This window comes from Arachis ipaensis, chromosome B09 (genome assembly GCF_000816755.2).
Source record: "Arachis ipaensis cultivar K30076 chromosome B09, Araip1.1, whole genome shotgun sequence".
Lineage (NCBI taxonomy): Eukaryota > Viridiplantae > Streptophyta > Magnoliopsida > Fabales > Fabaceae > Arachis > Arachis ipaensis.
This window is the reverse complement of record NC_029793.2, coordinates 125863244-125877976: the sequence shown is the minus strand read 5'-3', so window position 1 is coordinate 125877976 and position 14733 is coordinate 125863244. Positions and strand designations below refer to the sequence as shown.

The 14733-nt window shown below is 38.2% G+C and overlaps 1 protein-coding gene across 7 annotated transcripts; it reads left to right on the top strand.

Moving 5' to 3' along the window:
- LOC107617810 (pentatricopeptide repeat-containing protein At4g16835, mitochondrial) lies at positions 5505–13064 on the top strand. Of its 7 annotated transcripts, none has more exons than XM_021110286.1 (6): positions 5505–5866; positions 6579–8849; positions 8926–8981; positions 9232–9317; positions 10204–10300; positions 10720–11027. In XM_021110286.1, the coding sequence occupies exon 2, from the start codon at positions 6648–6650 to the stop codon at positions 8574–8576; it is 1929 nt and encodes a 642-aa protein (XP_020965945.1). In that variant the 5' UTR covers positions 5505–5866; positions 6579–6647; the 3' UTR covers positions 8577–8849; positions 8926–8981; positions 9232–9317; positions 10204–10300; positions 10720–11027. The 7 variants fall into 7 exon arrangements, with proteins under 7 accessions (XP_020965945.1, XP_020965942.1, XP_020965941.1 ...); XM_021110283.1 differs by lacking the exon at positions 9232–9317 and adding an exon at positions 9081–9174 and having other exon boundaries at positions 10797–11027; XM_021110282.1 differs by lacking the exon at positions 9232–9317 and adding an exon at positions 9081–9174.

Here is a 14733-nt window from a genome sequence, read left to right as displayed (position 1 = left end):
CACATAACTCAGGATCTCAATAGCAGAGCAGATGCCCTCTCCAAGTTAGCAAGTACCAAACCAGGAGGGAACAATAGAAGCCTGATCCAGGAAACTCTCCAAGAACCCTCGGTAGTGAAAGCAGAGGGCAAACAAGATGTACTTGAGGTATCCAGGCTAAACCTCGGATGGATGAATCCTCTAGTCGAATATCTAAAATTCGACGTCCTCCCTAAGGAGGAAAAAGAGGCCAAGAAAATCCGGAGGGAAGCACAACATTACACTTTGGTGAAAAATATCCTTTATAAAAGGGGAATATCGACACCATTGTTGAAGTGCGTACCGACCTCAAGGACCACTGAAGTGCTAGAGGAGGTTCACAATGGGATTTGCAGAAATCATCTCGGAGCAAGGTCGCTAGCCAGGAAGGTCATCCGAGCTGGATTCTACTGGCCGACCTTGCAAAAGGATGCCACCGAGTTTGTGAAAAAGTGCCAGCCATGCCAGATGCATGCAAATTTCCACGTAGCTCCCCCCGAACCACTCATCAGTATAACTTCTCCATGGCCCTTCGCAAAATGGGGAATGGATTTGCTAGGTCCTTTTCCCTAAGCGCCAGGACAAGTCAAATATTTGATCGTGGGGATAGACTACTTCACAAAGTGGATAGAAGCAGAATCACTGGCTACCATCACAGCTCAAAAAATTCGGAGGTTCCTCTACAAAAATATCATCACAAGATATGGAATACCTTATTCCATCACTATAGATAATGGAACCCAGTTCACCGACTCTACCTTCAGAAGCCTGGTGGCCAGTATGAAAATCAAACACCAGTTCACCTCGGTAGAATATCCACAAGCCAATGGACAAGCCGAGGCAGCCAACAAAGTCATACTGGTAGGGCTAAAGAAAAGACTACAAGAAGTAAAGGGAGCCTGGATAGAAGAGCTCCCACAAGTGTTGTGGGCTTATCGGACGACACCACAATCTACTACTGGAGAAACACCCTTCCGACTTGTCTATGGGGTAGAAGCTATGATACCAGTAGAAATCAGTGAGCAAAGCCCAAGAGTGATTCTCCATAATGAAATCGGAAACATACAGGGGCACAAAGAGGAGCTAGAGTTGCTCCCCGAAGTCCGAGAACAAGCCCAGATAAGAGAAGCAGCGCTGAAGCAAAGGATGGCTACCAGATACAACAAGAAAGTCATTCAAAGAAGTTTCACACTAAGCAATCTGGTCTTAATCAGAAACGACATAGGAGTCAACAAATCGGAGGAAGGAAAACTCGCTGCCAATTGGAAAGGACCCTACAAAGTTAGCGAGGTCTTAGGAAAAAGTTATTATAAGGTGACCGACCAAAGTGGCGCCGAGTTACCAAGATCGTGGCATGCTTGTAATATGAAAAGGTATTATAGTTAAAAGCGAACTCTACTCCCTGATGTACTCTTTTCCCAACTTCACGATTTTTTCCCAAACATTAAAGGGTTTTTTCTGAAGAAGGGTTTTTAATGAGACATCATAGTAGAGGCTAAGGGGGAAAAGATTATTAAAAACCCTTAGTAGCAGTAAAGTACCTTCCCAAATTAATAAAGATCTTTTACAATATCTCTTATAAATTCCTTCTCGTTTATTTTTCTTCCTACGAAACGCGCCGACTTAAGCTCGACAAAATGTGAAAATCCCATGAACCGACCTAGATGGTCGTCAGGATAAAATGACGAGGTACAAGTCGGTGTAAAGAGGTTATAAAAGTTGATCGTGAGAAACTCGGAGACATTCCGACTCATAAGTCGAAATGAAAAACCGAGTAGAAAAGAAAACGCATCGCAAAAATAACCTAAGTCATAGAACTCAATAAAACAAAGTTGAGTATAAGGAATAACAAGAAAGAGATCGAAAAACCTAGGAAAAAGCTTAAAGAATGTCCTAAGGTCCTTAAAGCGAAAAGGCTTAGAAGGACGGACAAGCAAAAGGTTTTCAGAAAAGATTAAAGGGACTTCAAAAAATCAAAATCAGAAAGCATGCACACAAAAAGGTAGCTGAAACCCTTATACCAAAAATGGTATTTTTAAATAAAACCCTTATCCAAAAAAGGGCAATTATAAATATTTTTGTTTACGGCCATAAAAGGCCAAGGCAAATGTCAACATACCACCACCACAAATATAAAGAGTTTAAAAAAGGGGGGACCCACAGGCCGGGCCCCCATATAGCCAACAAATTTTTAAAGAGCATCACCACCAGAGTCGGGAAGAGAAGTCGGAGCGCCATCAGGACCAGGGAGAGAAGTGTCCATAGGAGTCGGAGAAGAGGCGCCGAGAGGTCGGGAGGAACTCGGAACATCCTTTTGATGAGGAGGGGACTCAATGATTCTCTGCCCCCGAGTCTTCAAATCTGACTCGGTGATGACCTCGGGAGCAGGGGGATAAACTATGGCACCATCAATAACGACCTTGTCAGGATCCAAAGGAGAGAGATCCAGGTCGGGAGCAAGGACTCCGACCTGCTCCTTAAAAATCCTCCAGGCCTCCTCCGCCCCTCAGCAATAGAGTCCTCCAACTCGGCATAGGCAGTCCGAGAGTTCAACAAATCCCTCCTTACAGCCACAAGGTCCTCAAATAAACTCTGATAACTCTCCTGCACCTTCTTTCTCAAGCCCTCCTCCATGTTACATAGGGCTTGTAACTTGCTCTTCTTCTCTCGGAGGCCATCCCTCTCCTCCTTCAATTTGGCGACCTCCTTCTTCAACTCCTTCTCATGTTCCTGATATATGAGAAGCCTTCCCTCCAACTCTTCAACCTTAGAGATTGAACCCAGAGAGCTAAGAGGAGTCTTCTAAAAAATATCAAGGAACTTGGCACAAATCCCCGCCGCCCTGATGCTCTCCTCAGCCAGAATAGTGAGGTGGTTCCGAATAGAAACATCATCCATACCTATACGGGTATGGGGATAGATGAACTTTCGGATAAATGCAGGAGCATCCACCTTAGCCTCACCTTCAAAAGAAGAGCCAGACTCTAAAGCCTTGCGCTTCTTCTTCTCTGACTCAGGAGAAGGTCGGGGAGGAGGGGACGGCTGAGAAGAAGCCGAAGCAGGAATAACAATGGGTTGAGAAGGAGTCCCCAAATTTCGGGAAGAAGGGGGAGAAAGAGGAAGAGGAGAGCTAGTTACCCTGGCACCACCAATTCTGGCGCGAGACCTCGCCTTGGCCTCCTGGACTCTCTGGTAAGACTCATTGGAATTCTTCCTCGCCATCTCTGTAAAAGAAAACAATTAGTAAAACAAGTCGGTAAACTTCAAGTCGGTAGAAACAAGTCGGAAACAAAGTAGATAAAGGCTACCTAGTTTTGTCTGGACAAAAGACGACGACCCCTGGAGAAATTTTTTGGTATCCAGATATGGGGCTCTCCCCCATACTTCTCGGAGGAACCCCACAATGGCTGCCTCCACCTCATCCAGATCCTCCAAACCATATTTCTCACAGGGGGAAGCCTCTAACCAGTACAAGGGAAAGCGAGGGGAAGAATTCTCATCCAAGAAAAAGGGGTGGTGACCCTCTACGCCTTGAACTTTGAAAAAATAATTTTTGAAGTCATGAAAGGATTCGTCAAAAAGGGTGAAAACTCTCCGACCTTGTATAGCCCGGAAAGACACCCATTGTTACTTATTATTTTTCCCACTGAAGGGTTTGGTCATATGGAAGAGAAGAAAGAAAATTCTCAAAGAAGTCAGAAAGTCTAAAGCATGGCTGATAAACTGGTAGATTTTGAAAAAACCCCAGGAATTGGGGTGAAGTTGAGTAGGAGCAACTCGGCAGTGACGCAACACCGACATCTCAAAATCAGAAAATGGAAGAAAGACACCCAAACGGGTAACCATGCTCTCATACATAAAGAAGAAATGAGGGGCCGCCTCAGTGGCCCTCCCGAAGCAAACCCGGTCTTCCGGACCCGGGACCACCAACTCATACTTCGGCTCATCCTCCTCGAAAGTACAAATTCGGTGATGAGTGCGAAGGTTGGTGATAAATTCGGTGTCAACCAAAGGTTCCTCCCCCAGGACCGTAACATCAACCCACTGAGCAAGACTTTCAACAGAAAATATTTTCTTTCTTTTAAAAAAGGGGTTGGTAAAACCTACAAAGGAAAAAGAAAAGAAAATCAAAAAACATGGTCTAAGGGGGAAGTACGGAATCAAACAGAAACCTACGAATCAACCTATCCATCCGAAAAATAAAAGCATGCAAACCGAAAGCATGTTGCAAAAGGAGAAGAAGAAAAATCTAACCTTTATCTGAAAAAGGTTGGAGGAAATGAAAGCCTTCAAACGCAAGAATGCTGCACGAACAGGTGAAGAGGAAATTTGAAAAATCGCAGAAACGAAACAATGAAAGAGAGGGAAAGTATTTATAAACACGTTAGGGGCATAATGGTAAAGACGGGGCAGTCATTAATGGGTGCACCGTTACCAAGGTAATTAATACCTACGCGAACCTCTAACAGACGCGACGTTTGATTAGACGTAATTGTGAAAAATCAAAAGTCACGAAAGTCACGTCGGTTCCAAACAAACACGTCGGTTCCCTCCCAAGTCGGCTACATTCCCGAGTAGAATACTCGAACCCAAATCTTAAAAGAAATTAGGCTCGAGTAGGGGCACTGTTCATACCGTGGCCCAATGATAAGGCCCAAGTACAAATAAAAGGCCCAATCCGAATGGTTGAGCCTCACCTAGCACCGACCTTCCTCCTGCGAAGTCGGTCCTTATCACGACTTACCCTAAAGAAGTCGGGGACGAGGGTTAGCTGGCAGATAATCACTCGTTTAAATGAGTAACTGCCCCTAGAATCTCTCTAACCACTTTCAGGAGCCATATTTCAACCTCCCTAAGATAAAGGGACGGTTATCACCCTAAAAAAGTGGCACTACTTCAACGGTGGTTATTGGTTCACCACTATAAATACACTGACACCTCTCAGGTATCTCTAAGTCCCAATACTCTCTAGACCTGCTCACACCCTTGCTGACTTAGGCATCGGAGTGTCTTTGCAGGTACCACCCCCCACTCGTTCATACTCACAAGTCAGACGGAGGCCCCCAAGGCGCAGACCCGCTCGAAGGCTTCCTTCTTCAGACGATTGGGCCAACCTAACGAGTCCAGCCCACCATCTCCGGTTACCCATCGTAATAGTATCGATCACACAGAAAAAATTTTTTTTTTCTGTGATTTCTTATTTAGGCTTGCTTACAGACAAGCAAAAATTTAAGTTAAGAGTTGTGATAAAACGATATGAATTATATTTTTGTATGTTTTATTATGGTTTATGAATTTATTTTGTTAAAATTTAATAAAAGTACCTAATTTAGTTTATAATTATTAACAAGTTTTGTTAGACAAATAATAAATGATATTTGTATAATTTTTATTTAATACTTATATCCTTCGACGAATACCCTTAATATAAAAAAATATTGAAGTTTTTTCTTTAGAACTTCGTTGCCTTTTTCGAAGTAACTGTGAGGGCAGTTTAAGATTTTTTTTTTCTCTTAAATAAATAATACACAATAACAGGGGGCCCCGGGGAGTCGGAACTCAGAACGGAGGGGGGAGTGGCTTCGAAAACAGAGGGAAGAGAGAAGAAAAAGCTACAGGGGAAGAAGAGAGCTCCCACCGGCGAAGGAGAGAGATCGCGAAGAGACAAAAGACGAAGAAGAGGCCACGCCGGTCTAGAGAACAGAGAGGAAAAGAGAGGCTCGGCGGTGATAGTGTTGCTGCTGTCAGTGAAGACGTAGCAGCTCGGCAACAAGATGGCGACGCCGGAAAGATCACCGGAAGGGATTCATCCTCGGAGATGGAAGAGAGGACCGGCGGCGTAGCAGAGGTATTTCTTTTTAGTTCTCTTTCAGAAAAAGAAAATTACATTACTATTTATGTGGTAGATTTTAGAGTGATTGAATGAGTTTGAAAATGTTTATGCTTTGGGTGTTTGATACTTTGATTAGTTTAGTATGTGGTTTGACTTATGGCTGAATGTTTGATGGTATTGGTCCGTGTATGTTTTGTGAATTGGATGCAAGATGAAAAGGGTTTAAATGAACTTTTGGGACTGAATGGTTGTTTTTGTGGTGTGAATATTGGTTCGAATGGAAATATAGAGAAATAAACATTTCTAAACTGAAAAGTATAGAGAATGAAAATAACTAACATTAGAATTTGGGATATAGAATTTAAGATTTTGGTTTAAGGTTTAAAATTTAGAATTTAAAATTGATAAATGTTAGGGAAACAATTTTTTTTAACTAACATCAACTTTTTTGAAAATTATTTTGTTTAACTCAAACTTTAGATCCTAAATCATAAAACTTTAACTCTAAATTCTAAATCATAAATCCTCCAAAAAGAATGAGAAATTTTAGAACTAAAGAAAAAGGTGACTAATGTTGGCTAAAAGTTGGTTCCTTATATTTTCTCTTTAAAATTTAAAAAAAAAATTGACTGTTGGCTAAAAGAAAGTTAGCTCCTAGTTGAAGTCTTTAAAAATAACCAAACAAATAACTAAGCACTCACACCAGTTTATTTTCCCGCCACTACAGCTGCATAAGCTCTTGAACACAAAGAAACAACTAAGAATCAAGGCCCCCTAAGGACAAAGCCATCGATTCATGTATTATTCAGGGCTTGTTAGGAACTTTGTTTTAACGCTGAGTAAATGCCACGTGTCCTCCTCCTCCGGCCTCGGTTGTGGCTCTGCCATGTCAGTAACCCCGCTCCCATCACGGTTCAACCAGAGCATGTTCAACAATGTCGTTGCCTCCAACAAGCTCATCGCCAATTTCCTTCGATTGGGTGACATGGATTCTGCTCTCCAAGTGTTTAATAATATGACAGTGAAGAGCACCGTTACTTGGAACTCGATCCTTGCTGGCTATGCCAAGAATCTTGGGAATTTTGAAGTTGTACGCCAAGTGTTTGATAAAATTCCTGAACCGAATAGTGTGTCTTATAATATCATGCTGGCGTGTTATTTGAACAATTTTGGCATCCACAGAGCCCGTGCTTACTTTGATGTAATGCCTGTGAAGGATACGGCATCTTGGAACACAATGATCTCAGGTTATGCTCAGATTGGATTGATGGGCGAGGCGCGCATGATGTTCTTGGCAATGCCAGAGAAAAATACGGTCTCATGGAGTGCGATGGTGTCGGGGTATGTGGCTTGTGGAGACTTGGATTCTGCAGTGGAGTGCTTTTATGCTGCAACTGTGAAGAGTGTGATTACCTGGACTGCCATGATCACTGGGTACATGAAATTTGGCAGGGTTGAGTCTGCTGAGAAATTGTTCCAAGAAATGTCTCAGAAGACTTTGGTGACATGGAATGCTATGATAGCTGGATATGTTGATAATAGCAGGGCAGAAGATGGGTTGAAGCTTTTCAAGACAATGTTAGAGACTGGGGCCAAGCCTAATGCTGTGAGCTTGACCAGTGTGTTGTTGGGTTGTAGTAACCTATCAGCATTGCAACTTGGTAGACAAGTTCATCAGTTAGTTTGTAAATCTCCATTGAGTAGTGACACCACAGCTGGAACTTCATTGGTTAGCATGTATTCCAAATGCGGGGAGCTGAAGGACGCGTCGAAATTGTTTGTGCAGATCCAACGGAAAGACCTTGTATCATGGAACGCAATGATTTCTGGTTATGCACAACATGGAGCTGGTGAAAAAGCTCTGGAGTTATTTGATGCAATGAAAAATGATGGCATGAAGCCAGATTGGATTACTTTTGTAGCAGTATTTTTAGCTTGTAACCATGCAGGATTTGTAGATCTTGGGGTCCAATATTTTGATGCTATGATAAGGGATTATGGAATTGAAGCTAGGCCAGAACACTATGCTTGCATGGTTGACCTTCTCGGTCGACGTGGAAGGTTATCTGAGGCAACAGACTTGATAAAAAGTATGCCGTTTAAGCCACATCCTGCCATCTTTGGAACGCTTTTGGGAGCCTGTAGGATCCATAAGAACCTAGATCTGGCTGAGTTTGCTGCCAAGAATCTGCTTGCACTTGATCCTAGTAGTGCAACTGGATATGTTCAATTGGCCAATATTTATGCAGCACAAAATAGATGGGAGCATGTTGCTAGGATTCGGAGATCGATGAAAGACAATAATGTAGTGAAGGCACCTGGATATAGTTGGATTGAGATAAAGAGTGTGGTGCATGAGTTTCGGTCAAGCGACCGATTGCACCCAGAATTGGTTTCTATACATAAAAAACTAAATGAATTGGAGAAAAAAATGAAGATGGCTGGCTATATTCCGGATCTTGAGTTTGCATTGCATGATGTGGAAGAGGAGCTGAAAGAACAGCTTCTTCTATGGCACAGTGAGAAATTGGCAATTGCATTTGGACTTCTAAAGGTACCATTAGGTGTTCCAATCAGGGTATTCAAGAACTTGAGAGTTTGTGGAGATTGCCACACTGCAATAAAGTACATATCAGCTATAGAAGGAAGAGAAATCATTGTTAGGGATACCACTAGGTTTCATCATTTCAAGGACGGGTCTTGCTCCTGCAGTGATTACTGGTAATCTTGCCATTATGCAACCAAAACAATGCAATTGAATTCAGTCAAAGGACATGTCTATTTAAACCAGTTAGTTCAATGAACTTCATTATACATGCCAAGAACAAAAAGTTTCACCTTAATGAATTTTTTGTTTTCACGCCAAACTGCCTTTGTTCTCCTTCATTCTCACGCCACTTCTTCCTTGTTCTCTTTCGTTTTCACCCCATTTCATCTTCTTCCTCACCTTCGTCTACTCTCATCGTTGCCGCTCACCATGGTCTTGTGCGCTCACCAGGTCATCATTCTTTGTCTCACTCTCTATCCTCTCTTTCTCACTTGTTCTCACTTGCTCCCTCTTTTCATTGTTGAAGATATGTATGGCTATGATGGTGATGATGAACTACAATGGCTAATCGAGTCAGAGAAGGTATGTTTCGATTTTCAATTGGTTATGTGAAATTTGGGGGGTTTTGGGTTCCAATTTTGGTGTTTTAGCTTCTGATTCACGATTGGTTCTGATTTTTAGGTGATTGACTTCTCGTGTGGTCACTTGTCTGCTTGCTAGTCTTCTTGGTGGTTACCAGGATATCCTCCATTCTTGCTAGTCTTCTGATTTTTAGGTGATTGACTTCTCTTCACTTTATTGTCATAATCAATTTCCTTCCTCCCTTGTGCAGTTCTTTTAATTTCCAGTTGGTTTTGGCTACCAGTATCAACAATCGCACTTTTTGCATTAGCACTTAGCAGCTAGTAACGTTCAAAGGTCAGTTTTAAGGTGCATGTTCTGTTTCTGTAGTGTAATTAATCACTGGAATCAATTTTATTGTAGAATAATGCAGGTTGGTACATGGTTGTGAAAAGCCATTTAACTTCTGCCAGTTTATTATTTTACCATTGTGTCAGTAACAGTGATGATTGAACATAATTCTGCAATAAAGTATAACCCAATTTGATATTTGATCTCAAGATTCTATTTTAGCCAATGTTCATCAATAAATTTATTTTAGAAGTGAAACTAGAAAAAATGATATAGTGTTGACTTAAGGGAAAAGAAACCAAAAGAAAAAAATGAAGCATCTTCATTGACTAACAATCCCCATTATTGTTATTATTGTTGTAGTAGAATTGTTGTTTTGTTAAATGTATGTATTTTGTGCTGATGTTGTGTTGTGTTGCTTAGATTTGATAGCATAAGGGTGGGGGTGTTAGAGATGATGTCTTTGTTGTGTTTGGTCCTCTGATTTTGGCTGTGTTTGTGTGTATGTTGTATGTTGAACTGCTCTGGGGTCTTCCCACCCTCACTTTCGGTTCTTAGGTTTTGGTGAATGGTGAGTGTTGATGTATCAAATAAAAAAAAAAGTTAGTGAAATTGTTGTTGTTCTGGTTTACTAAATTTTTTGCTATTGCCTAGTTGTTCTTGCTGGTTGCTGTGTTCTTGCCAATTGCCATGGTTACTGTGTTTTTTTTTGCAATTTGTTAACTTGTTAATCACTTAATTGCTGTTGTGTTAGATGTTATTAACCCCTTTGCTATGTTGCTATTGACTTATTACTCATTGTTCTCCCTAGTTGTTTTTACTGATCCTTACTTTGTTATTATTCTGTTAATTTAATTGTTCTTGTTATTATATTTTTGTGGTTGATTATTAGAAAATTGAAGGAAGCTTAGACCCTTCACCCTTCGGTGTGGTTCCTCTAAAAATCAGAACCAATCAAGAAGTAAAATTGCTAAGATGTGGACCCTTTGGTGTGGTTCCTCAAAAAATTATGTGTAGTCTTCTACATTCTCAATTGGTTTCTACATAGTTCATGATTCCAGTATCATTGTATCACAATAATTGTTACTCATAACTGGAGCTTTACAAATGATAGTCACAAACCTGAGACATAAGGCTTTCATGTACAAAAATAAACTTTATGGCCATGACTTGCTATGACCATCATCACGGTGCATGCACATTAATATTTTGGTCATATGGTAGCTAGTGTGAGTGAGTTATGTAGGACTCTATCTATATATCTAGCACTTGAAAGATATATAACTAGCTTAAGTGTTCATTTTGTGAACATTATGCTAAATGTCTCCTGCTTGGGTCTTCTTCTTCTGCTTGATTGTTTTGTTTTTATGAACCATGTTAATTTGAGCTATATGATAAACTATTGCAGCATGTCAAATATCAAACTGCCTCGTTCACAGAATTTCTTCTTTACACTAATACCCTTTTATTTGGTCATGGCTAAAGAGTAGAGGACAAATGCTGGTAGTGCGGGTTGGGAATTTTGATTTTTCATTTTTCATTTTTGTGACCGAAGGTGTAATTGGGCTTTGTCATTTCCCACTTATGGTCTTAGTGTGCTTTCTTAGCTTTCTAGCAACTTTTTCATATGCCTAGATATTTAATGTTGATCATGATTTTAAGTTTTTGGAAACTTTTCTCCTCAACTTATATAATTGAACTAATTTTTATGGTTGACTCAGAATCTCTTAATTTAAATATATTTTTCGAGTTATTTCGTTAGCTTTATAAAAATTGGTGATATGTTTAAAATTAGTTTTTGAGATTAAGCTAAATCAACTTAACTATATATATTTAACAATTCAACGCACGCATGAGCTTAATTATACCATTAATCTTTAACCCTGTTTATCCTTTTCATTACATTCTTGACTATAGTAACTGGCATTCCTTGTCTTTGCTAATAGTTGATATAAAGACGTGAAACCAACCAACAAGGTATGTAGCATAGAACCAGTATGCTAAATCAAGTTACTAGATAGCATATTGGTGCATTTGGCCTAATCTCTTGGTTGTCTTGTTTAATGTGTGTTTCTCATTCTTTTGAGCTGCTGACCCATTTTATTTGGTGGTTTCCTTTTTCTGACTTTTTGGACTACTCTATTAAGTGTCTTATTGGGTTTCTTCCCTACATTTTTTCTTTTTCTGGTTACTTTTTCCTCTTATTTTTTGTAACAAAAGTAAAAAATTTTAAAAAGTAAAATTAAATAAATAATGAAATAAATAATACTGGTTAGATGATATGATTATGCTATACATATCAACTTTGCACATCTTTAATTAGAGGACACATGTCAGTGAAATTTGTGTCAAAAGCCAAAATGATGGCCATTGATAATGTGTCATAATGTCCATAAAGTGGGGCTTGCAGTTTTTATTTAAATTTTGTGTGTCAAGTGTCACCAATGTCAGCTAGCTTTATACTCATGTGATAAAGATTTAGTTTGTAACAAATATTTAATGCATTTGATTTGATGAAAATTAGGTGAGTGCAATTATTGCCCCCATTAATCGCGGACTTGACTGACTTGTATAAATAGAGCCAACCTCTAACCAAAGGACGCCATCAAAGAGGCAAAGCTCAAAATTTTTCAAGTGATATGTATCTATTGTGGTCGGAGTAAAATTCATTGAGTGATATATATTGAAGATTTGTATTTGCTTGTGGTTTGTAATGTTATTAATGACATCTGTGTTATTTGATTTAGAATCCAAGATGGTGCTGTCCAAATTTAAAGTGGAAAAATATGACGGGTCAAAGGATTTTAGCTTATGAAAACTGAAGGTACAACCATTGTTGGTTCTACAAGGTTCAGAAACAGCATTAGAGGGTAAAGAAAAACTATCATCTGCATTATCTCCTGAAAAGAAAGAGGAGCTAATGGTCAAAGCATGGAATACTATAAGGTCATGCTTAGCAAATAATGTTCTGTGAGAGGTTACGGAAATGAAGACCCTTGATTCACTAAGGAAGGCTTTGGAAGAAAAATATTCCGCAAATACTTTGTCCACAAATTGCATCAATAGGAACGAATGTGCAAGTTCAAATACCTGGAAGAAAAGTCAATGCAAAATCACATAGAAGAATTTGATCGAATGATATCCGATGTTAGACTACAAGTTGGGATCTATGATGATTTTCGTGATACCATACTCTATGGTACGTCTGACATCTCAATTAAAGATGTTAAAGAGGAATTGATGATAAAAGAGCAACATAAATTAGAATTTGAATCCAACAATGGTAAGTGTACAAACAGGTTGTATGTGATGAGAGGTTGCAGTCAAAAAAGAAGATCGGAAAGCAAGAGTAAGACAAGATCAAGTCCCGAAAGCTTCAATTGGTGACATGTTACCATTGTCACCTAACGGGCTATATTAGAAGAAATTGCCCAACGAGAGAAGGAAAGTTAGAAAATTCTAACAACATAATCATTGAAGGTTTTCATGATACGGATATTGGTTTTGCCTTATCTATGTTCCCGAATGATCATGTAAATGAGTAGACTATGGTAACTTTTTTCATACGTTATTTATTTATTTTTGGGAAGAATAATGGGCATTTTCTGTCATTTGAGTTTTGACTCCTCTCTCAATTTCAGTCCTCTGTTTTTGGGGTTTGAGTGATGCTACATGTACAAGTGCTTTTGTAATTAAGTGTAAACAAGTTGGTGCAAACCCACTGAAAAAAATTGCGGTCATATGTTAGACATACGGATCATTTCTCCTCTTCTACGTTTCTTGTAGTATAATTTTTTGTTAGAGAGCACAAAAATTTATTGATATAACATATAAATTTTAAAGTATAACGACATAAAATTTTGTATATAACATAAATTTATCAATATCGTGTACAAATTTTTGTATATAGCACACAAATTTTTGTTGTGAATGTATTTTGTTAGTTGGGCAAATTAATATTTTATATGTGTAGTTATCTAAAAATTTCTGTGCTCTATATAAAAATTTATGTTATGCATCAGGATTTTTGTGTTGTACACCAAATTTATGTGTTGTGCATATTTAATAGGTATAATATACAAATTTTTGCATATAGCACAAATTTTTGCACATAATACACAAATTTTGCTGCGAATGTATTTTGTTTGATAGGTGAGTCAATGTTTTGACTATATAGTTATGCTGCGCATATTTTTAGTTGAGTGTCAATGTTTTCGATATGTGGTCCTTCAAAAATTTGTATTGTATACTAAAATTTATGCTGTAAACCAAAATTTATGTGTTATGCATCAAAACTTTTGTGCTTTAATTTTCTTAACATGTATAGAAGAAGATGAAGATGACAAAGACCATAATAATGAAAGAGGATGAGGAGGAAGAAAAAGAGAAAAAGAATTTAAATAATAACAATAACATCAAGAATACAGCAAATGACGGTGATGGTGACGACAACATTGAAAAAAGAAGCGCACTGAAAAAAAGATGACAACGGCAATAATAACAAAAAAGAAGGGACATGAGGAGAAAGAAAAAGAAGAAACGTGCAAATTTAATTAAAAATTTGATAAAAAAAAGCTTGTTTCTTTTGGGATTTTGCTATGGGAGATTCTATGGTGCTTACCCAAAAAATCAACATAATATGCTGTTCTTATGTGTCAATTGTTGAGAATTATTGAAGGCTATTTTTTTTAAATGAAAAAGGGAAANATTAACACATAAGAACAGCATGTTATGTTGATTTTTTGGTAAGCACCATAAAACCTCCCTTTTGCTATATGTGTTGTGAAATAATTAGTTGATGTCTTAATGCTAAATCGAAGAATTGTTAGTGACTTGTGATTTCTATATGCTTTAATAATTTTGCAAGCCAACTTTCGGTGCCATTTGTTTTATCATTGCAATTGTTTAGTCTTGAATTATTTTATCATAGGTTGGTGAGTTATTTTATAAGTAGAGCTTGGAAAAGCTTTCAGATGCACCAAAACCACAAGTGAATCATATGTACATATAAGAAACATGGAAGCAATAATATATTGAATGAAAAATATGGAAGCAAAATCTTTAACTTCATGAAATTGAGTGTTCTATTATTCTCCTTTATATAGTTATCTTCTTTACTTGGGATTCAATTTTTTCGGCGAACTTCAGTCCATTTTTTTAATTTTTGTACCCTAAATTCTAACCTAAATTCCAAATTTTCTAAAATAAAAATTATAAAAAATAATTTTATAATAAAAAAGTTTAATAAAATTAACTAACTATTTAAAAATTAATTTTTTTTTTATTTTTTTTTGTTGAGGTTTTAGATTTTGTTTTTGGAAAAGTGGCTTTTGATTTAGGATAAAGTAATAGCTTGGTTTTTAATATTTGGATAAAATTTTAATTTGATCTTTAACGTTTTAAACGTCTTATTTTTGTTCCA